The sequence below is a fragment of the Carcharhinus amblyrhynchos genome, chromosome 3 (assembly GCF_965287045.1).
Source record: "Carcharhinus amblyrhynchos chromosome 3, sCarAmb.v2.hapA, whole genome shotgun sequence".
Classification (NCBI taxonomy): Eukaryota; Metazoa; Chordata; class Chondrichthyes; order Carcharhiniformes; family Carcharhinidae; genus Carcharhinus; species Carcharhinus amblyrhynchos.
In genome coordinates, this window is record NC_137326.1 from 51,891,288 (window position 1) to 51,913,446 (window position 22,159).

The window sequence follows — 22,159 nt, forward strand, 5'->3', positions numbered from 1 at the left end:
TAAAATATTGTAAATATTCTAAAATGCTCAAAACGTTGAGCCCAGGGATGGGCAGAAACCTACTGGGGACTAGGTAGCAAATAAATAATTGAGTTTCAGATGTAATCACAGTACGTGGGTTGATGTTTATGGTATAAAATTCTATATATTCAGCAGTTACAGTAACTTCTGAACAACTTGGATTTATTCTGTTTTACAGGAACATTAGATTTCGAGCACATTGAAGAACAGGCGGAAGGAATCTTTGGTGGAAGGCAAGTATTAACACCTGATGTTTTGTTAGAAGTGCATCTGATAGAAATATAAATGTAGTGTTTAGTGTTATCTTCCATCGCTCATTCCAAAAAAAGAGTTAAATCATTGGCAGCAAAGTTCAGAGCAGTCAGAAGAATGAGCGGTAAAGATGGACTTGAACTCTGCCGCCTTCCATTCGTAATTCGAGCTATGCTGAGTTGGGATTCCAGCATCTCCTTCTAGAGATGTTTGTGAAGATTCCTGTGCAGAAGAGTGCCTCAACATCTGGGGAATCCAGCTTGAAGGAATGTTGCCAGCCCACAGTCTAACCCATTATTAACAGAGGCACTCGAGTCAGCAGACACAGATTAGGGATAATTTATTGAGAGACAACAGTGGACTAAGACATAGAGAGCAGCCATATGTCCTGTTAATAAGATTCTGCAGCCTTGAGTGCTATTGCCAGATGTGCAGGAGTCATCGCTGCTACCATTGCTTGAAATAATATCTGTGAACATTGGGTGGAAGAGCAGTGGGAGGCGATGGTCTTAAGGGTATTATGGCTAACGAAAAGAGAAAATGCTGGAAAATTTCAGCAGGTCTGGTAGCATCTGTAAGGAGAGAAAAGAGATGATGTTTTGAGTCCAGATGACCCTTTGTCAAAGCACGGTGCCACCACAATAGTCATCGATGTACCGCTAAAGGAGTGTGGGAGGGGACCCAGGTAGGCTTGGAACAAGAAATCTTCCCCATACCCCATAAAAAGACAAGCATAGCTAGGACCATGTGGGTACGCATTGTTACTCCTTTGATTTGGAGAAAGTGAGATAATTAAAGGAGAAATTGTTGAGAGAGGCAGAGGAGAATGGTGATGGATGGGAATTATTCAGGCCTGTTTTCAAGAAAGAAGCGAAGGTCTCTCAGGCCACCCTGGTGTGGGATGGAGGTGTAGTGAGATTGCACATCAGTGGTAAATAGGATGTGGTTAGGGCCTGTGAACTGGAAGTGTCAAAATGACTCAAGGCATCAGAGAAATCCCAGATGTAGGTGAGGAGGGAATGGACCAGAGGAGTGAGATGGAGTCAAGGTAAGAGAAAATAAGTTCAGTGGGACGTGAGTGTGCTGATGCAATGAGCCTACCAGGACATCCTTTTTGTGGACTTTGGGAAGCAGGTGGAAGCAGGCTGCCCAGGTTGGGAGACTGATTTTGGAAGCTGTGGGGGGAAGGCATCCAAAGGAAATGATGTCAGTGATGGTGTTGGAGATAATGGCTTGATGCTCAGTGTCCAGGGGGAGGTAGGAGAAAGTATCTGAGAATTGGCGCTCAGCCTTTGTAAGGTAGAGGTCAGTGCACCAGACGGCACAAGTACCACCTTTGTCAGTAGGTTTGGTGTGAATGTCAGGGTTGAACCTGAGGGAATGAAGAGCGGAAAGTTCGGAAGGAGAGAGGTTGGAATGGGTGAGGGAGGCAGAAAAATTAAGATGGCTAATGTCCCGTCAGCACTTCCCAATGAAAAACTGAGGGCAGGTAATTATTCCAGCAGGGATGTCCAATTGGAAATAGAATGTTGAAGGAACAGGGGGAGGAATCTTGCCCAAAGAAGTGCGCAGAGACGAAGGCGATGAAAAAAGAGTTCAATATCATGTCGAGTCTGAAATTCATTGAGGTGGGATCACTAGATCACTCATATTATTGCTAGACTATTAATCCAGAAGGTCAGTGAATATTCTGAAGACATGGGTTCAACTCCTGCCATGGCAAATGGTGGGATTTGAATTCAATAAAAGAAAAATTTGGATTTAAGACTCTACTGATGGCGATAAAATCATTGTCTATTGTTGGAGAAATCCATCTGGTTCATGAATGTCCTTTAGAGAAGGAAATCTGCTGTCCTTACCTGGTCTGGCCTACTGGCGACTCCAGAACCAGAGCAATGTTGTTAACTCTTAACTGCCCTTAGGCAACTTGGGATGGATAATAAATGCTGGCCAGCCAGTGATGCCCATGTCTGACGAATGAATACAAAAAAAGTATGAGTACACCCTGTGTTGTGCATTCTATTCCACTCCAGGGATTTTAGCACACAATTCTAGGCTGGCACTCCAGTGCTAGGGGGAGTGATGTTGGAGATCTTTAAAACAAGACACACTTTGGCTGTTGGGTTCTGCAACGCTGTGTAAAAAAGAAACAAATCTATGGCTAATAGTTATTCCTTGACTTGTTTCACTGAAACAGAGTTATCCACAAATGATCACGTTGCTGTTTGTAGAAATTTGTTGTGCTGTCTTTCTATCTTACAATAGTGACTTTGTTTCCAAAGTGCTGGTGTGGGATATTGAGGTTGGGAAAGGCACTACAGTAATTCAAGTTCTTTCACTGGAAATCACTGTCACTTATGTCTTCGACTTTTCTTGAAATGTAGTGATGAAAACACTCCGTTAGATCTGGATGATCATGGAGGCCGAACATTTCTCCGAGTTTTGCTTCACCTCACAATGCACGATTATCCGCCTTTGGTATCTGGGGCACTCCATCTCCTGTTTAGACATTTTAGTCAGAGGCAAGAGGTTCTTCAAGCATTTAAACAGGTATCTAAAGATAACTTTTACAATTGCTGATGTAAACGCTTTCCATTTTGCGGGTCACTTCTGCTACCCCCCCCCCCCCGCTTAGAACATAGAAGTCGACAATTTGAAGGAAATGCTGTGCTTTCTATGTTGTGCTAAGATCACTGTTGCATTGTTTGGTTTGTTGATGTGTTTAACTACATTGTTACAGTTGAGAGAAACAGGTGATGGATATTAATCTCTGAGTACGTATAAATAGGGGCCCCTTTTGGAGCCGCAATCCCACAATACAAGCCGGCTTGTGGGAATTCCTTCCCTGCTTCTCCATTCAGCCCGAAAAAGTTTCCTGAATGGCCTGCTGTTGCACACCTTCCATTTCCTTGCTGTCCTCCACCATCAGGACACATCGTGGCATTCTCTTCTACCATCTGGTAGAGGGGGAGATCCTCAGTGGAAGAGTCTCGACATGGGAATTCTCCCTTTTTTCCATCAGGGAGTTGGCGTTGAGTGTGTTGCCTGCAACAGTCCCATGCAATTTTAGATTAGGGTGGTTCACAGGCTGCTGGACTACACGTGTTCACTGGGGCCAAGCGGAGTCTGAATTCCACATGTACGTAGCTTGTCCGAGGTTGCAGTCCTTTTCTAGTTAGTTGAAGGGGCTGCTCCTTGACCTTTGGTTACACCTCAGCCCCATGGTCCTGATCCTCAGTCACTCAAAATTGAGGGGCACAAGGGAAGAGGTGACTATGTCTGTGCCTTGTGGCATTGGAAAGGGAATACGTGTTGTTTGCCCATAGCACTTCAGTTCTTCCATGACCAGTGGTCACTGAGGGCTGGGATGCTTCATCCTTATCTCTGTTTCCCCCCCACCTCCATGTTAAATTTTCTTTGATGCTTTGATTTTAGTTACAATGTCTCACCAGAGGCCATCACCTCCTTTCATTTTTGTTTAATTTATTGATTTTTGTTTTATAATTGTTTATAAATGGAGAACAGGTAGGACACTGGGTTGGATGGAAGGAGAACTGAGATACTGCACAGGTCAATAAACTCTCTTGATAAAGAAAAGCTTAGTTTGGTTTGACCAGCTGCCATGAATTTTGTTAATATCCTATAGTCATTGTATAAAATAGTGATCAGTGGACTATGTTGCTCAAAAATGTTTATGTTCGCATTCCCAGATAACTCAGCCTTTTTCTGTGACGTGAATGCTTTGATGTCGGGTACCTGTGGAAATTCTAAAATACAATATTAGCATTTTTTAAAAATAAGCCTACCTTGTTCGCAAATGTGAGGTTATCCACTTTGGCAGAAATAATAGTAGGAAGGATTATTATTTAAAAGGCGAAAAGCTGCAGCATGCTCTGATGCAGAGGGACCTGGGGGTCCTTGTGCACGAGTCACAAAAACCCAGTCTGCAGGTGCAACAGGTGATCAAGAAGGCGAATGGAATGTTGGCCTTTATAGCGAGGGGGATAGAATATAAAAGCAAGGAGGTCTTGCTGCAACTGTACAGGGTACTGGTGAGGCCGCAGTTGGAGTACTGTTTGCAGTTTTGGTCGCCGCACTTGCAGAAGGATATATTGGCCTTGGAGGGAGTGCAGAGAAGGTTCACTAGGCTGATACTGGAGATGAGGGGGTTAGCCTATGAAGAGAGACTGAATAGACTGGGTCTGTACTCGTTGGAGTTTAGAAGGATGAGGGGGGGATCTTATAGACACCTGTAAGATAATGAAGGGGATAGATAGGGTAGAGGTAGAGAGATTCTTCCCGCTGAGAAAGGATAGCAGAACTAGAGGGCATAACCTCAAGATAAAGGGAGCGCAGTTTAGATCGGAGTTGAGGAGGAACTTCTTCACTCAAAGGGTGGTGAATCTCTGGAATTCTCTGCCCGTTGAAGTGGTGGAGGCTACCTTGCTGAATATATTTAAGTCACGGGTAGATAGGTTTCTGATAGACAGGGGAATTAAGGGTTATGGGGAGAGAGCGGGAAAGTGGAACTGATCCACTTCAGAACAGCCATGATCTTATTGAATGGTAGGCCATCTAGCTCGAAGGGCTAGATGGCCTACTCCTGCTCCTATTTCTTATGTTTGCACACACTGAGGACTTTAGATCATGATAAATTTGAGAAATTATGATAAATTTGATCTCCCCTTCCTGTGGAGGATCAGTTTGTATGTAAGCTGTATGATGCGTTCACTATGATTTGCAATTTGGGATTCAGAATAGTCAATATTACTAACAGATGGAAATGATGAACATAACTAAATCAACTAAATATCATGATGAGCGTCACAACTTCATTTTACCAATTCATTATAGTGAAACATTTCTAATTCCATGTGTTCACGGTCCAGTGTCTTCGATTAACAAACAAGCATTACCTTTGAAAGATCCATTATCAATGGACCTTATTTTTCCATGTCCAAGGCCTTCCAGTCATCCACTTACTTAGAACAATAAATGCTGAAGTAGATTGTTGTAAAAGTTCCACGTTTCTCTCCATGAGCAATTTGTTTATTTACCAGACTTGCTATGAACATTGCTCTTTGCATTAGCCAAGTTACATGTGCAAATGGAGAGACTACCCATTATTCTTGGTTGTTTTAAACTATGCTTCATGTTTAAACAAATGCAGGCAAACCCTGGCCTGTTGACTTCTTGGCCTTTATTGAGTGACGCAGGGGAGATTGGTAACCTTTGTAAATGATGAGTATTTAAAAATGAAGAGAAAATAAGTTTGTCTAGTATTTGTGTTGGATTGTCTGATTTGCTGCAGGAACTTTAGAGATAATTACCTTGTGTTTCTAATCCACTTTTGTGTGAATAAAGTTTTGCAAACAGATCAACTTTTTGATTACCATGGTGCAGATAGGGGGCATTCAGCCCATCGATCTGTGATGGCCAGCAAAAAGGGATGAAATTCCACTTTCCAACACCTGGCCTGTAGTTTACAGATTACAGCATTTCAGATGCCAATCCAGGTACTTCTTTAAATTAGTTGAGCATTTTCAGCTTTAGCAATCAATTGAAATTTTTTGAGTGTCTTCCCAAGGTTTTCTGAGATTGTCAATTTGGTTTTGAATAGAGCCATGCATAGATGGGCTTGTGCATGGTGCCACTTAGGGTGGGAGGCCTATCACAGACCTTACAGTTCTTGACAGAACATTGACTGATTATAATGATCAGGTGAGCCTGTATAATTAAAGACCATTTGCTTCTGAGACCTTTCCTCCATCTTCATAGTCATCAGCTGATCTGATCCATCAGAGACTTTCTTAATAGTCAGCCTCATTGAATGGTGGCCCTTGCTCACCACGTCATAGAATGCTAGGTTAGTGGGCGTCTCGACTGATGTCGAGGCCTCACCCCACTCTAAGCATCCTGCTACTCTAGTCTGAGACTGGCAGGAGATGAACCTGCTGAAGTTTTGGGGAACGTGCAGGGGGTAGGATGCATGCACACCCTGCTGTCGTCCAGGAGAACAGTGAGGCTACAACACCTTGCAAGACTTGCTGGGACACTAAACACTGGTGAAGCAAATTGATAAGAATATGTTGGCGCAGACTGCAATCAGAGGACAGGCTGATGAAAGCTTGGAAGGACACTGGAGAGTGAATTTGGGCAATATCGATTATTCATGGGCAGAAAGTAATTGCAAAGAAAGATAGCGAGATAAATAGCCCTTGTCAGCTTTAGGGCTGGCTTTGATTAACTGAGGGGGTGAGTTTTTGATGGTATTGTCATTGTTCACTGTTTTTGGGATGTTTTGTGCATGGGAATTACATAGCTGGGCAGGGTGGAAAGATTGAGGGCGGTAAAAATGTTCTGGTCATGGAACTCCCAACTATCATGAGTGGGGAGGAGCGGTTGGGGGAGGTGGGGGGGGTGAAATTTTTCTACCTGTCATTTTTGTCTGACGGCAGAGTAAGGAGATGAACTTGTAAGAGACTGTCTGCCAATGTGGGAGCTGTGCTTGGATATCGTTCAGACTGCGAGTGAAAGTCATCTCGTTCTGTGCGTGGTTTTAGGGTGAAATGAGCTCAGGCAATTGGAACCTAGTTACTGTGGATGCAAGATCACAGTGCGTCAAGTCCCTGATTTAGATTCCCTCTGAAGCCACAGAATGTGCTGGCTGGAAACTGGAAGATTCACAATACACTGAGAAACTTTTATGACACAGAATATAAAACCCAGCCCTACCACATACAGTGAAACTGTAATGTTGCTCTTTATAAGTGCAGTTGCAGTATAAGTGGTGCTCTTGTGGCTCAGTGGGGAACGCCCTTGCTTCTGAGCTCGAAACTCTGGGTTCAAGTCCCGCTGCCGGACTCGTTGGCTATGGAATGTTTGTGACGTGGCCAAAGCAAGTTAATAATCATCCTGCTAATCTTTCCAACTCACTCATGGCAGACTGAAAGAGCAAGAGAGATTCTTGGTCAGCCAAGCTTGATGCAGAGTTATACCCGTCAAAGTACAAATAGCTGTTTCCCTCAGAGAGAAAAAGGCCTACACCCCCTTAAGGACAATGGCTAATGATAGACGGGCAGCGTGAAGAAATTCTTCAATCACAATGACAGCTGATGAATATGTGTGTGGTGTAGCTGACTTTGGGAGTGCTTGATGCTGATAACACTGAAAATAAAGAATTTGTCAATTTTGACAAACAGACTCTTGTCTTTTAAATTACTGAAATCCGTTTCATTTTTTCAAGAATATCAAATTGCTCTGGCTGCAAAGTGGCAGATGTCACCAGGGAAGTCACTTTGAAGCTGTACTTGTAACAGAGCTTCAAGCTTGCTCTGAATATTCCCTTGTGGAAAGCAATGTTGCTTAAACCAGTAAGTGATCTGAATGTCTTGCATTTAGACATTGTGTACTCGCTGCCTGATTTCCAGTTCGGCCCCTGGGAGGACCCCCATGTAATTTGAACCAACTTTGCTGGGGCGGGATGACTTGCAGCATGGCATGTTCTTTCAACATTTTACTGCAATTTATTTATTAATTTTGCTTCATGACTTGCTGGAAGTGTGAATTGATAATGGTGTAGTGAAGACCCAGAGCTTAGTAAATAGCGGCAGCAGCATTTCATCTCCCCAACCAATGAGATTTAAGGTTTGAGAAAGAAACCAAAGAATGAGGAAGATCATGAATTCAAGTCCAATCAGATTCAGAAAGAAAAGTAGAGTTAGAAAGATTGGTTTATGTTTTTAAAATCTCTTAACAATTTGCTAACTGCAGGAATGGGATTAAATGCTCTAAATTGTAAATGCTGTAAATTTCTGGTTGCAGAGATTGATTGATTAGCATCGTAGTAACAATTATCATAGCGATGCTGCCTCAACACCGGGGATCTGGGTTCGATTCCTGGCTTGGGTCACTGTCTGTGTGCAGATTGCACATTCTCCCTGTGTCTCCGTGGGGTTTCTTCTGGGTGCTCTAGTTTCCTCCTGCTATCCAAAGATGTACTAATTAGGTTGGCCATGCTTAGTGTCCGAGGATGTGTGGATAAGGGGGTATTAATCACACAAATGTGTAGACTTATAGGATAGAGCCTGGATGGGATGCTCTATCAGAGTGTCATTGCAGACTTGATAGGCCAAATGGCCTCCTTCAGTACTGTTGGGATTCCATGATTTTAAAAGGTATCTGTGCTCTTAATCACAAGACCTAACTTCCTGTGATGATTTTATTGGGAAGTTAAGGTATATGTCTGGCAAGTTCGTAAAAACAATGGGAGGTTAATGGTGACCTTGGGATTTCTAGCTCTTTCCTCCTTTCAGGGATTTTCTCATCGGCTGGTTAACCTATCTGACTATCCTTATTACAAGAACCTATTCTCAGTTGACAACTTGTGTTTGGGCTTCTTGGAATTGAAACATCATCAATTCAATAGAAGTAAACCTGCATTGTAATTGTCAGGTTAACTTTCCTCTTCATAGAGTAGCGATCAGGTTTTAGAAGGCTAATTTGCCCTCCAATTCATGCTGACTCTCGGTAAAGCAATCTGGTCAGCCTGATTCCTTCACTCTCTCCCTGTAACTCTGCAAGTTTATTTTCTTCAAATATTTGTCATCTCTGCTTCCACTACCCTTGTCACACTATTTGTCTAAATCCTAATTTGCATTTTTAAGCTTTACTACTGTGTGAATTTAACCCCCAGAGAATCACTTCTACCATAATAGTAATATTTTTAATCTGATTTGGCCAAACCTCTCTGTGACTGAAATGTCACCCAGTCTCGATCCTACCAACTAATTTAAGTGTATTCAAATAAATTATCCATTAATTCATTCTTGTCACAAAAATGAAATGTTACTTTGGTGGGCACAGTGACTTTTACCCCCAAGATGAACTAAGACAGAAATCGTGACAGCCCCCTTCATCCTGTCATTAAGGAAACCGTGAGCTGGACTTTACAGCCTCACTCATCACAAAAATGTGAAATCATTTTACGTTTTTGGGATGAACGACGCTGTAAAATGCGGCCTGAGGTCAGCGGACCCTCCCACGCTGCTCCCCTTACCCATTCAGATTCCCGTGGTGGGTGGCACAGTAAAATTTCGACCTGTGATCTTTTTCCCAGCATGTATAACTTGTGACTCACTGGTATTTTTACATTTAGTTTATTTTTTTCCACTCCCCAAGCAATGATGCAGGTTGTGTCAGTTCCTGCCACCACCAGAAGTTGTGCCATTTGGTCGAAATGATTCAAACCAGAAAATGGCTGGGTGCTTGAAGAAAATAAACTTTGTCAGGCAACCCACAGTAGAATCCCAAATAGCTCTATCCTTCTCTTTCCCCTTACCATTTCTGTCAGATGCTGTAAAATATTCTTTTACAGGAAGGACTTCCTCATGTTGGCCTTGGAGGGCTATCGGAACCACTCACTTTCAACCTCTTTCCAGATTTCACAATCTTGAGTGAAAGAGCTGCAGTATAATTACTTAATGAAATATTTGGACTACAGGGTCTGTAAATGAACAAGGCACTGCAAAACTAATGCCTGTTTCATGAGAGCTTTTTGAATTTAATTGCTGGATCGCTTGTAATGTTCCTCAGGTCCAGCTGCTTGTTACAAGCCAGGACGTGGAAAACTACAAACAAATCAAAGCTGACCTAGACCAGCTGAGGTTGCTGGTGGAGAAGTCGGAGCTGTGGGTTTACAAGGGACATGCCCATGATGAGTCAATGGAAGGTGGGGAGAATTCAACTGGCAGCAGTGAGTTGAAGAAGAAGAAAGAGGTATGATGTCTTCCCCTAGATAGGTGATGCAACAAAACCTGCATAATTTGTCAAACCCCAGGCACACAATTGGCAGACCACAATTTAAAGGATGGCACAGTGGATAGCACTGCTGCCTCATAGCGCCAGGGACCTGGGTTCAATTCCGGACTTGGGTGACTGTGGAGTTTGTATGTTCTCCCCTGTGCATGGGTTTCCTCTGTGCTCTAGTTTCCTTCCATGGGCCAAAGATGTGTAGGTTAGGTGGATTGGCCATGGCAAATGCATAGAGCTACAGGGGTAGTGTGGAGGGGAAGGCCTGGGTGGGCTGCTTTTTCAGAGAGTTGCTGCAGACTTATTGGGCCAAATGGTGCCCCTCTCTGCACTGTACGGATTCAGTGGTTATAAATTGAAGCACTAATGGATTCATTGTATTTAGGGACTTTTTTTTTTCCCTCAGTCCATTGGAGAAGCTGGAAAATGAGACTCGTACATGTGCAGTGGAGAATTTATACACAGGGTGAGGTTAGGAGAGGATAGTGAACTCAGAGGGCGCTGCTACATCTTGAACTGTTCAAGTCTCCTAATAGGACCATCCTTTCTATACCATTAATAACATTGAGATGTTAAGAGTACAAGGAAGTACTTGGAGGAAAAAATAAATTGGAGTTCAAGAAGATCACTCAGTTCTAACCACTCACTTCAGATTTAACCTTAGTTTAAACCATCATCCTGGGTGTTAAACTTCAATTGCTAAGATGATGAAAATGACTGTCAGACCTCAATTCATATACTGAACAGTGATGTGTTTGAACTGGTGGGATAAGGCAGTATAATTCCGTTAGAGGCTGAATAAGGTCGGTTGACGTTTGTTTGTGTTTAAAACCTCTTGTTAACATATTTCATATAAATATATGGGCGGCATGGTGACACAGTGGTTAGCACTGCTGCCTCACTGACCCAGGTTCAATCCCTGGCTTAGGTCACTGTATGTGTGGAGTTTGCACATTCTCCTCGTGTCTGCGTGAGTTTCCTTCAGGTGCTTCAGTTTCCCCTCACAAAAATGTGGGGGTTTGGTGGATTTACCACACTAAATTGCCCCTTAGAATTGGGGGGGGTGGGGGGGTCTAGCTAAGGTAAATGCATGGGGTTATGGAGATAGGGCCTTGGTGGGATTGTAGTTGGTGCGGACTCGATGGGCCAACTGGCCGCCTCCTGCTCTGTAGGATTCTATGATATCATGGTTTTTAAGAACTGTGATGCTATTATTTAAGGGAAGAAATATTGTATTGTGCAAATAAATAAATATCTACGTGTTTTCCCACACAGGGTGATTTTGCGAAAGGTCAGATTGCCAGTTCTGATGTGGTGCCCACAATTGAAAGCACCAGCAGCAAGAACTATCGTGTCATAAAGGAGGTGAGGCCACTGCCTTCTAGTGCATGCACAGTGATTTTATTTGATTTATTATTATCACATCTGTTGGGATAGAGTGAAAAGTACTGTTTCTTGCACACTATACGTGCAAAGCACAGAGCGCATAGGGGAGAAGGAAAAGAGAGGGTGCAGAATATAGAGTTACATTGTCTGGGTTGCACAGTTATTTGTTCGAAGAGCGTCACCTGCATTTTGCCTTTTGCAGGTCTTGATCCGGCTCAGCAAGCTGTGTGTGCAAGAAAGCTCGTCCGTGAGGAAAAGCCGCAAGCAGCAGCAGAGGTTACTGAGGAATATGGGGGCCCACACAGTGGTCCTCGACCTTCTGCAGATTCCTTATGAAAAGGTACTGCCCGGTCCAAAGTGCCATGCTAGGATCATGCTGCAGGATATGAGAAAGTTCTTGGAGGAAAGAATAAATTCAAGTTAAAGAAGGATCGTTTGCTTCCATTTATTAATTTCAAATTTAATTTCACTTCTAACCACTATTCTGGGCAATAAACTTTTAATTGCTTAAAATCTTTAAAGTGACCATCATAAGTTGTCTCCATGTTGGATCCCTGACCCTGTGCATCATTGTGGACATACACTCTGGTGATTGCAATCCTTCATTGAGTGGCTTAATTGTGAAGCAATATGGCCACCTTTTGGCTCCTTTTAAGCAGAGTACAGTAATAAAGTTCCCCTGTGGAGCAGCAGGAGTAGTGTTGTGCCAAATTAATAACTGTCCCTGTACTGGATGTGATATATCCTAGGAATCAGCTTTTAAATGACTGTCGCGTGGCTTTTCATTACAAAATAAATGCATGTTCCGGGGTAAATCTTGACTTTGCGTGATTGGTAGTGAGTCAGCAGTCCATTTTATATCTCTCCTATTGACTTGTTTTCAAATTGGCCAAAGTGCCAGAAGTGACATTGGGAAACATTATTTAACACAGCGAGTTGTTGTGGTCTGCAGATGTGGTGGAAGCTGATTCAATCACAACTGCCAAAAGAAAGTTGGAGAAATATTGCAAAGGTTTAAAAAAAAGATGCAGGGCTATGGGAAAAGAGCAGGGAAACAGTGCGATTGACTCTTAACTGCCCTCAGAAATGGTTCAGAGAATCACTCAGTTGTATCAAACTGCTATGCAGAAATATAGTACGAGTAAAAGCAGATGGATCATCCAGTGTCAATCTTGATGCTAGACACAATAAAGGCACATCCAGCCCTGTCATCCTTGCCTCCTCACCTAACATCTGGGGGTTTAAATCAAAATTGGGAGAGTTGCCCCAATGACTAGTAAAACACCCACCTTTCATAGTCATAGTCCCTAGATCATCAGTTATAGCCTATGCCTCACACAGGCAGTGGTATGTGGTTGGGAGTGGGTGGCACTGGGCGTCTTCAACATTGACTGTGAACCTCATGAGGTCTCATGGCATCAGGCCATACGTGAATCAGGAAACCTCCTGCTGATTACCACCTACAGCCCTTTATGAATGAGTGCTGCTCCTTTTTTGGGACAGCAGTGGGAAGCAGCAGTGACGATAGAAGGGCACAGAGTGTACTCTGTTTGGGGTCTTTAATGACCATTACCAAGAGTGACACTACTGACTAAGCTGGCTGAGTCCTGCAGCATGTACAAGTCAAACTGTTCAGCCATATGGTGCTGTTTGCATCAGCAGCAACAGAACTGCAATTGATGACAATCTGTAACTCTCATGACCTACCATATCCTTCGCTCTACCATCCAGAAGTATGTAGACGAGCAGTACATGAGCAGAGCCAGTCATAGCTAAAAATGAGGTGTCAACCTGGTGAAGCTGCAACACAGGACAATACACAGGCCAAACTGCAGAAGCGGCATGCCATAGTCAGAGCTAAGTAACCTTACAATCAATGGATCATCAGGCTGTGAATGGCAGTGGCCAGTGGCAGTGGCAGTGGCAGTGGCCTTCATAGCGAGGGGGATTGAATATAAAAGTAGGGAGGTCTTGCTGCAGCTGTATAGGGCATTGGTGAGGCCGCAGCTGGAGTACTGTGTGCAGTTTTGGGCGCCGCACCTGCGCAAGGATATTTTGGCCCTGGAGGGAGTGCAGAGGAGGTTTACTAGGCTGATACCGGAGTTGAGGGGGTTGAGCTATGAGGAGAGGCTGAATAAACTAGGCTTGTACTCGTTAGAGTTTAGAAGAATGAGGGGAGATCTCATTGAGACGTATAAGATGATGAATGGGATGGATAGGATAGAGGTGGAAAGACTCTTCCCGCTCAAAAAAGACAGTAGGACTAGGGGGCACAGCCTCAAGATAAAGGGGGGGCGGTTCAGAACGGAGTTGAGGAGGAACTTCTTCACTCAAAGGGTGGTGAATCTCTGGAATTCTCTGCCCGTTGAAGTGGTGGAGGCTGCCTCGCTAAATATTTTTAAGAAGCGGGTTGATGGGTTTTTGATAAGAGAGGGGATTAAGGGTTATGGGGAGAGGGCGGGAAAGTGGAACTGAGCCACGACAGATCAGCCATGATCTTATTGAATGGCGGGGCAGGCTCGAAGGGCCAGATGGCCTACTCCTGCTCCTATTTCTTATGTTCTTATGTTCTTATGTTCTTATGTTAAGCAACTGATTAGAGGAGGAGGCTCCACAAATATCCCATCCTCAATAATGGGGGAGCCCAGCACATCTGTGCAAAAGGCAGGATTGAAGGATTTGCAAGCACTTCCTGCCAGAAAGCCCAAGGGAACGATCCATCTTGACCTCCTGAGGTCATAGATGTTACAGATGCCACACTTCAGCCAATTTGATTCACTCCACGCCATATCAAGAAACAGTTAAAGGCTATGGGCCCTGATGACATTGTGGCAATAGCACTTGAAGATGTGTGCTCCAGAATTAGTTGTGCCCATAGCTGAGCTGTTCCAGTACAACAACAACACTGACATCTTCCCAGCAATGTGGGAAAAATTACCCTGGAATATTCTGCCCACAACCCAGCCAATTATCTCCCCATCAGTTTCCTCTTGATCATCAGTAAAGTGAATGGAATAGATTATCAGCAGTGCTATCAAGCAGCACTTGCTCAGCAAAACCACTCACAGGTGCTTAGTTAGGATTCCATCAGGATCAGTTGACTCCAGATTTCATTACAGCCTTGCTCCAAACATGGGCAAAATAGCTGAATTGTAATGAGATCTGTTTTTGACTGATCCTGGAATTCCAGACGTGAGAAAAGAGAAACTGTCTTTGATGTCAGGGCAGCATTTGACCCAATGTGGCATCAATGATTCTTAACCAAATTCAAATCAAGGGGAATTGGAAGGTGGGGACATTATCTCCATTGTTCAGAGTCATACTTTCAGCAAACACAATCTTCTTCTATTGCTAGAACTAATCACCTCAGTCTCAGGGCATTATTGTAGAAGTTCCTCAGCATAGTGTCCTTGGCTTAACTGCTTTCAGCTACTTCATTAATTACTTTCCTTCTATTATAAGGTCAGAAGTGAGGGTGTTCGCAATGTTTAGTATCATTTGCACAATATCCAGTCCAATTTACAAGTCAGATGTTAAAACAGTCTATATCCACACTCGGCAAGAACCGGACAGCATTCAGGCTTGTGCTGATCACATTTGCACCACACAAATGCTTGCTGCTAATTGTCTTCAACAACAGAGTCTAACCACCTCCTCTTAACATTCAAATGCATTGACATTGCTGAAGCCTGCACCATCAACATCCTTGAGGTCACCCTTAGTCAGAAACTGAACTGGACCGGCCACACAAATACTGTCTTCTCTTGCCAGGGCCAGTGTGATGTGCAACTCCCAGCAACACTTGAGATTTGACATCATCCAGGACAAAATAACCTGTTTGGCATCCCAGCGAACATTCGCTCCCGCCATGGCTGCAGGATGCATCTTTGACGAGATGTACTGCAGCAACTCACTAACCTGCCTTTGACATTATCTAAATCTTAGAAGAACAAGGGCAGCAGACACATTGAAACATCACTGCCTGCAATTTTTGTTTAGCCATTCCTTCATTGCCATTGGGTCAAATGCTAAAATTCTGTCTTGGCATTGTAGCTGTATCTTTACCACATGGACTACAGCCTTTAAAGAAGGTGGCTCACCACTACCTTGTCTAGGATAATGGCCCATGGATGAAAACCAAATAAATAAGTTTAATTCAATAAGTCTACTGAACAGCCAGCAAATGGAAAGTAGGCAAAATGGTTTATTCTCTATGATTCTTTTGAAATAAAAGGTTGAGGAATGTGAGAGAGGCTGTCAGAACATAAGAACTAAGAGCAGGAATAAGCAATTCAGCCCCTTGAGCCTGTTTAGCCAATTAATACGACGGTTTATTGATTTGCTAATGCCTGTTTTGTACAATCTCAACCATTGGTCCATGGTAGAGTGCAACTATACTGTTTATTTCTGATCGGAAATTGAGTAACCACTTTTCCTATGTCCTCTTCAGGCTGAAGATATCCGAATGCAAGAGATTATGAAACTGGCACACAAGTTTCTGCAAAATTTCTGTGCTGGCAACCCACAGAACCAAGCCCTCCTTCACAAGCACATCAACCTCTTCCTTACTCCAGGGGTAAGAGCACTTCTTGCAATCTGTTTTGGTTGTTGATGTCTGTGTTAACAGAGGGGTTGCGTTTGCCTCTTTCACTGATGACTCGGGTTGATGTCCCTCTTCACACCATGATGCTTTGCCATCAGTGCTGCCCTAAAGTGCAAACTCCCATGCAGTTTTGTTGGGACCTTCAGGCAAGGTCAAGGTTCAGTCTGAGACCTTGGCAAAAAACAGTGGTGTTGGTAGAGCAAACAACACAGGACTTGGGGTCTCTGGGATAGGATAGCAAATCCTGGTTTTGCCTGATGAATATTTGGTGATTGTCTGCGAGAAGGACAAAAGCCAAGTTGAGACAAGACTGACCACAGCAGCAATTTTATCCAACAACTTGCTAGCACTCACTATCGAGACTCGCACTGAGACATCTAGCTCCTGATGGATTATAGCACAGTGGAATGATATCCTGACAGGGATCTGTACATTTCATAAATGAGGGGATAAATAGTTGAAATGAAGAATGCACGTATGCCCATTGTCCAGCACTGAATGTCTCCCAGACTAGTTCATCCCCTTTAGGTTTTGTGTCAGAATAGATTCAAAGATGCCTGCATGTAAATGTCATCTTGTTTCTCAGACTCATTTGGTATGCCTTGGCAAAACACTCACTCTTGCTCTATTATATATCCCTCGCATGCACCCAACACCCCTCCATCTCTCTGCTCCTTCTCCCCCCCTCCCCCTGTATTGCACTTCCCCTTCTCTCTATTGCACCACCCCTTCTCTCTCTGTGATCCTCTCTCTCTCTCTATCTTGTGGCCTCCTTCTTCGCCACCCTCTCTCTTGCACCTCTCACCCTCTTTTTTTTCCCCTCTTTATGGTCCTCTCTTTGTCTTGTGGCCTCGCTCTTCCCCTACCGTCTCACTACGCCTTTCCCCGCCCTATTTTTTTTCTCTTTCTCTGGTCCTCTTTATCTTACAGTCTCCCTCTTCCTCTTCCCTCCCTTGCCTCTGCCCACCCCCATCTCTCTGCGTGCTGCATCATCCCTTTTAGACTAACTAAGGAACCTAAGTTAGTTTCTGGAAGCAGATATTGAGGAGTGACATTAGAAAGACAAAGTAGAATCTCATTTTAAAATAAAAAGCTTTTTTCCAATGGTGACCTATTTGCTGCCGACTGTATCACAGCGAGGGGTAATTTCCAACTTTCAGTTGGAAAGCTGTTTTCAACTGCACTCTCACCTAAGTACTTTCTATTTGGACTGATAAAAGCAACACATTTGTTGATTATAAAATTTATTCTATTCATTCTGCTGATCTGTGATACAAAAGTAAGACTGCCATTTTTATTTATAAATGTCCATTATCACTTCATGAGAGGAAGATATAGCTCGGTACAAGCTGTAATGTCCCCAGTTGTGTTGCTTCAGATTATTGCAGTTAACACTTGCATTGTGCGATATCAGAATGGTGAAAGGAACTTGGCGCATTATACGGATCTCTGCTACTAAACTAACCGTCTGTGCACTCAGTTATCATAGCATTTTAGTTGCTGCATATCAAATGCTTTTAGTTAGAGCATCACTATCAGCTGCCTAAGACACATTGTTCTATGTTTTTTTTAAACAAACACTTGCTTGTTCATTGAAGTTTGGCATTATCTTTGACTTTGCTTCTAAAAACTCCTTCAAACGTCAATGACAAAAGAGTTCGAATCCATTGCTGAAGTACTGTCCGATCATTTGGTTAGAAATATGCTATGTAAGTACACCAGCTCAGGAACTACCTCCTCCAATTAACTTAAATTGTAGCATTCAAAATGAATTATATCCCGATTCACATTTAATTCCGCTCCCTGAACTGGAGAGTACGTCAGGCTGTTACTTGGCTGTTTTCCGACTTTGGTTAGCAATCCCTTTCTGATTCCTGAACTTTGAATGGGACACCTGAATCATTGATCACAGTAAAGGCAGTCGTTTCTGATCTGTCGTCAGCGAGAGACAAGAAGGTAAAATCGATGCTGTGTAAGCCGTCAAACTGCCTGATTCTCCATTCAGGCAGGTCATGACTGAACTTCAGCACCAACTCTGCGTTCCTTCCCACAGTCCCCATATTCTGAGATTCCCTTCCTGTCCAAAAAGCTTCTCATTGCAATCTTAAATGCACTAACTGAATGTCTTATCCTGCTTCACAGAAAGGCAGGACACCAGAGGAATTGTGAAATCTCACATAACTTTTCACTTCTGTGCTTTGCCTGAAGTGAGAGGGAGAGATGTTGGAGGAGTTGAATCAAAACTTTACACTTTGAAATATTGTCCTAATTTTGAAGAGGGGATTTCTCTTAACACCCTGCCATCGGAAATGTATTCCACTTCTGTTGTTCTGAGTATGTCGAGAGGAAACCTCTAATTCTAACAAATCTTAAACGTGCAGCATTCTGCGTTTTCTCGATACTTAGAAACTTAGATTAGTTTTTTAGATAATGCTGTAAAAAGCTGAACTGAAATGAAACTCAGTGAAACTGCCTGTGGCTCCTATCATTGCTGATCTGTGAATTTTCCAGGAATTTCTCCAGTCTGCCACTGGCGTGCATTGACAGATTGACACTTGACCTGTTTGACCACATCGTGAACTCCTCTTCTGTGGCTTTGGAGTATGACTTGGACCATAATTGCCCTTGGAATATTTGGACAGTAATAGAAAATAGCAAAAGAGCTGGTTTATGAAGCAATGTAAGATTAGACTGTAGGTAAGGTTAAATCCCTTTAAATTAGCCTTTGGCAGTATTAAAAGAGAAATATGCTCAAAACAGAGGTTTTTAGGATGATATCAGGATTTTGTTCTTTATAACAATGATCAATATAGGAAATCCTGCTCGAGACAGAGTAGTGGGTGTCGAGAATTCCGGGACTATTTAAGAAGCAACTGGTTGTTTAGTCAGGAGTATTTGGGTGCAATGGAGCCACTCAAGCCAGAAGCTTGTGTTCAAATCCCATTCCAGGCCTTGATGACCTCAGAAGGTGAGCTCCTGATGCCATAAAACAAGTTGACTATCAATGTGCAAATCCTTCCAACACTCACCAGTGGCAGGCTGGAGATGTTCCTGGTCAACCATGTGGCAGAAAGAAAATTTGAGGCCTAATTAAGAAGCTCTTTTGTTCCAGATTCTAGAGGCTGTCACCATGCAGCACATCTTCATGAACAACTACCAGCTCTGCAGTGAGATAAACGAGCGTGTGGTGCAGCACTTTGTCCACTGTATTGAGACACATGGCCGCAATGTCCAGTATCTTAAGTTTCTGCAAACAATTGTGAAGGCTGAAGGGAAGTTTATCAAGAAGTGCCAGGACATGGTGATGGCTGAGGTAAGATATGCTGATTGAATGTTTCCAGTCTCATTTTGAAAGCAGGTGGTGTGTTGGTACAATGGTGATGTTTCTGGACAAGTAATCCAAAGGCCTAGGGTAAAGCCATGGGAACACATGTACAAATTCCACCATGCTAGCTGGTGAATCAAGTGTAAAGCTGATCTCGGTGATGGTAACCATGACAAATATTATTAGTTGTTGTTGTTGTTTTTGTTTTTTAAAAAAAATCCACCTCCTTTAGAGAAATCTGCCATCCTTACCTAGTCTGGCCTACCTCTGCCTCAAGTCTGGAGGCAATGTGATTGCCTTTTGACTGGCCTAGTCAGCCATTCAGGGCAATTAGGGATGGGCAACAAATTCCAGTCTTGCCAGCGATGCTCTCATCCCATGAAAGACTAAACAAAATTCTAAAGTTTTTGAGTAGTTGTGCAAATTGCAGGCTCTAATATGCGTTTGGAAGACTGAAGTATAATTCAGCACTATGGGTATAGCAAACGCACCTGCACATCAGGTCTCAGCCGGTTAAGGTGGTCAGGTGCCATGCACTGACTTCCCAGTTTGGAATTCAGTTAGACTCCTTGGAGAGCAGCTTCTAAACCCAATAACATGACCATTTAGATACCTGGAAACACAACCACTTGGGAAGTTCGCCTCCAAGCCACTCACCATCCTGACTTGGAAATATATCACTTGCTGCTCCTGAGTCAAAATCCTGGAACTCCCTCTCTAACAGCACTGTGGGTGTACCTACACTACATGGACTGCAGCAATATAAGAAGGCAGCTCGCCACCAACTTCTTGAGGGCAATTAGGGATGGGCAATGAAAGCTGACATAGGTAGCATGACTGAATACAAAATAAAATTGCAAACTGTGTCACCTCTCACAGCACTCGCACCATCCAAGGAGAAACTCCTGTCCTGCTGTCCAATCTCTGCCAAGGAATTATGGGAGGACTTTATGTGCCCTTATTCAGTCTCGTTCCGAGAAATACAAGCCAAATACTGCGAATTTAAACAGAAAATGCTTGAAAAACTGGAGTTCTGAAAAAGAGTTGCGCAGACTCAAAATACTAACTGTGTTTCTCTCCACGGACACTATCAGAGCTGCTGAGTTTTCCAATGTTTCTTAATCTGAGAAACGTTTTGGTAGTGGATTGAGTTTCCTGCACAACTTATCTCAGCTGCTCATCACGTTTGAGCCGGCAGAGGAAGGAAATGTCGTTGCAAAGAGGGGCCACATCAAAAATTAATATTCTTCCTAAATTTTAGAGTTTTCTATTTGGCTTGTCCACTCACTGAGATGAGAGAAGCCAGGGTTGGTAAAATGGATCACTTCTCCACAGGGTGGCAGCATTGCACACCACCTGGCCAAGTACCCCCTACACATGCCAGGTGCAGTGTGGTGCTGCCTTAATGCCAACCTGAAGAGCAATCAATTGGATAGAATTGAATAGAGACACCACAAGCTGATTTTTCACACAAGAACTATTCAATTAATCAGGCTGGGTGCCCCCAGATGTTAATGAACCCATTTGGTTCCTTCCTTAATCAGCATTTAATTATATTTTCTAACATAGCTCCATTACTTGCATGGTTTGCAATACACTGTTGATGACCTGTTCTTATTTGAACCATTGCACTTTTGCAGCTTGTGAATGCTGGAGAAGATGTTCTGATTTTCTACAATGATCGAGCCTCATTCCAGACCCTGGTACAGATGATGCGCTCTGAGCGTGATCGGATGGATGAGAACAGTCCTCTCATGTACCACATTCACTTGGTGGAACTGCTGGCAGTCTGCACCGAGGGCAAGAATGTCTACACAGAGATTAAATGCAACTCCCTCTTACCCCTGGATGACATTGTGAGAGTATCGACCCACGAAGACTGCATACCTGAAGTGAGTGTGCTTTCTGGGTTAACTGCATCGGAAATATTCTTAGTTTGTAAACAAAAAAATATAAACCACCCACCTTACCTATTTATCCTCTGTTATATCTAATCTACATTCTGTCTAATCTAATTTACCCTGTATATCTCATCACTCTAATCTATCCTATTTTGTCTGATAGATTTTTTATCTAAAATCTATTTGGAAGAGCGCAGGTTATTTGAATGATCCGATATTTTGAGATCCATTTAAGCTAATAGGAATTGTGGTGCCAACATTGGCCATGAATAATCTAAGTTCCTATTTCCCCTCCCAACTTTGTCCAGCTATTGCAATATCACTAGCAAATTGCCTCCCAGTGAAAGACACAGAAATCACCATCAGAACAAAGCCATGAGTCATTGCCAAATGAACAGAGCTGCCCGTGTTTGAAAATCCAGTTGAAATTCTGAATGGCTGGTTGGCTGCATGTTAGGGATGAGAAAGTGTGGGAACTTATTCAAAGTGTGCAAATGGATAACTGAATAGATGGAGGAACGGGAACTTTGGAAAAAGGATTTCAGTCCGTTCCTGTCAATGGAAGCCCAGCCTGACTCCTGCGGTAGGTTTATATGTTGTTCTAACGTTAGTGCAGATGACCAAAAACACCAGTCCAGTTTACAACTCCTCAGTTGCAGTTGAATAAATTCTAGTCTGACCTAAACATGGGCTTCCAATCACAATGTCACAAGTGCTGGCTTTGATAAAGAGGTTAGCAACAGCATTATCATCCTCACTTTTCAACTTTAAAACATTTTAGCTTTCCATGGAGATGTTTATGCATTTCTCTCTAATCTACTAAATCCTTCATTTTGAATGCCCTTCTCCATTGACACACTG

General features: G+C 43.1%; 1 protein-coding gene across 3 annotated transcripts in view; it reads left to right on the forward strand.

Moving 5' to 3' along the window:
• Positions 1 to 22,159, forward strand: part of itpr1a (inositol 1,4,5-trisphosphate receptor, type 1a) — a 516,106-nt gene that overhangs the window by 385,777 nt on the left and 108,170 nt on the right. For all 3 annotated transcript variants that reach the window (XR_013886032.1, XR_013886033.1, XM_080184007.1), the window contains exons 29-36: positions 200 to 254; positions 2,658 to 2,823; positions 9,868 to 10,050; positions 11,359 to 11,448; positions 11,672 to 11,809; positions 15,920 to 16,045; positions 19,185 to 19,385; positions 21,038 to 21,289. Coding sequence is in view for 1 of the 3 variants with exons in the window: in XM_080184007.1 (XP_080040133.1) it covers positions 200 to 254; positions 2,658 to 2,823; positions 9,868 to 10,050; positions 11,359 to 11,448; positions 11,672 to 11,809; positions 15,920 to 16,045; positions 19,185 to 19,385; positions 21,038 to 21,289 (1,211 nt within the window). In the remaining 2 variants the exon portion in view is untranslated. The remainder of the gene's footprint in view (positions 1 to 199; positions 255 to 2,657; positions 2,824 to 9,867; positions 10,051 to 11,358; positions 11,449 to 11,671; positions 11,810 to 15,919; positions 16,046 to 19,184; positions 19,386 to 21,037; positions 21,290 to 22,159) is intronic.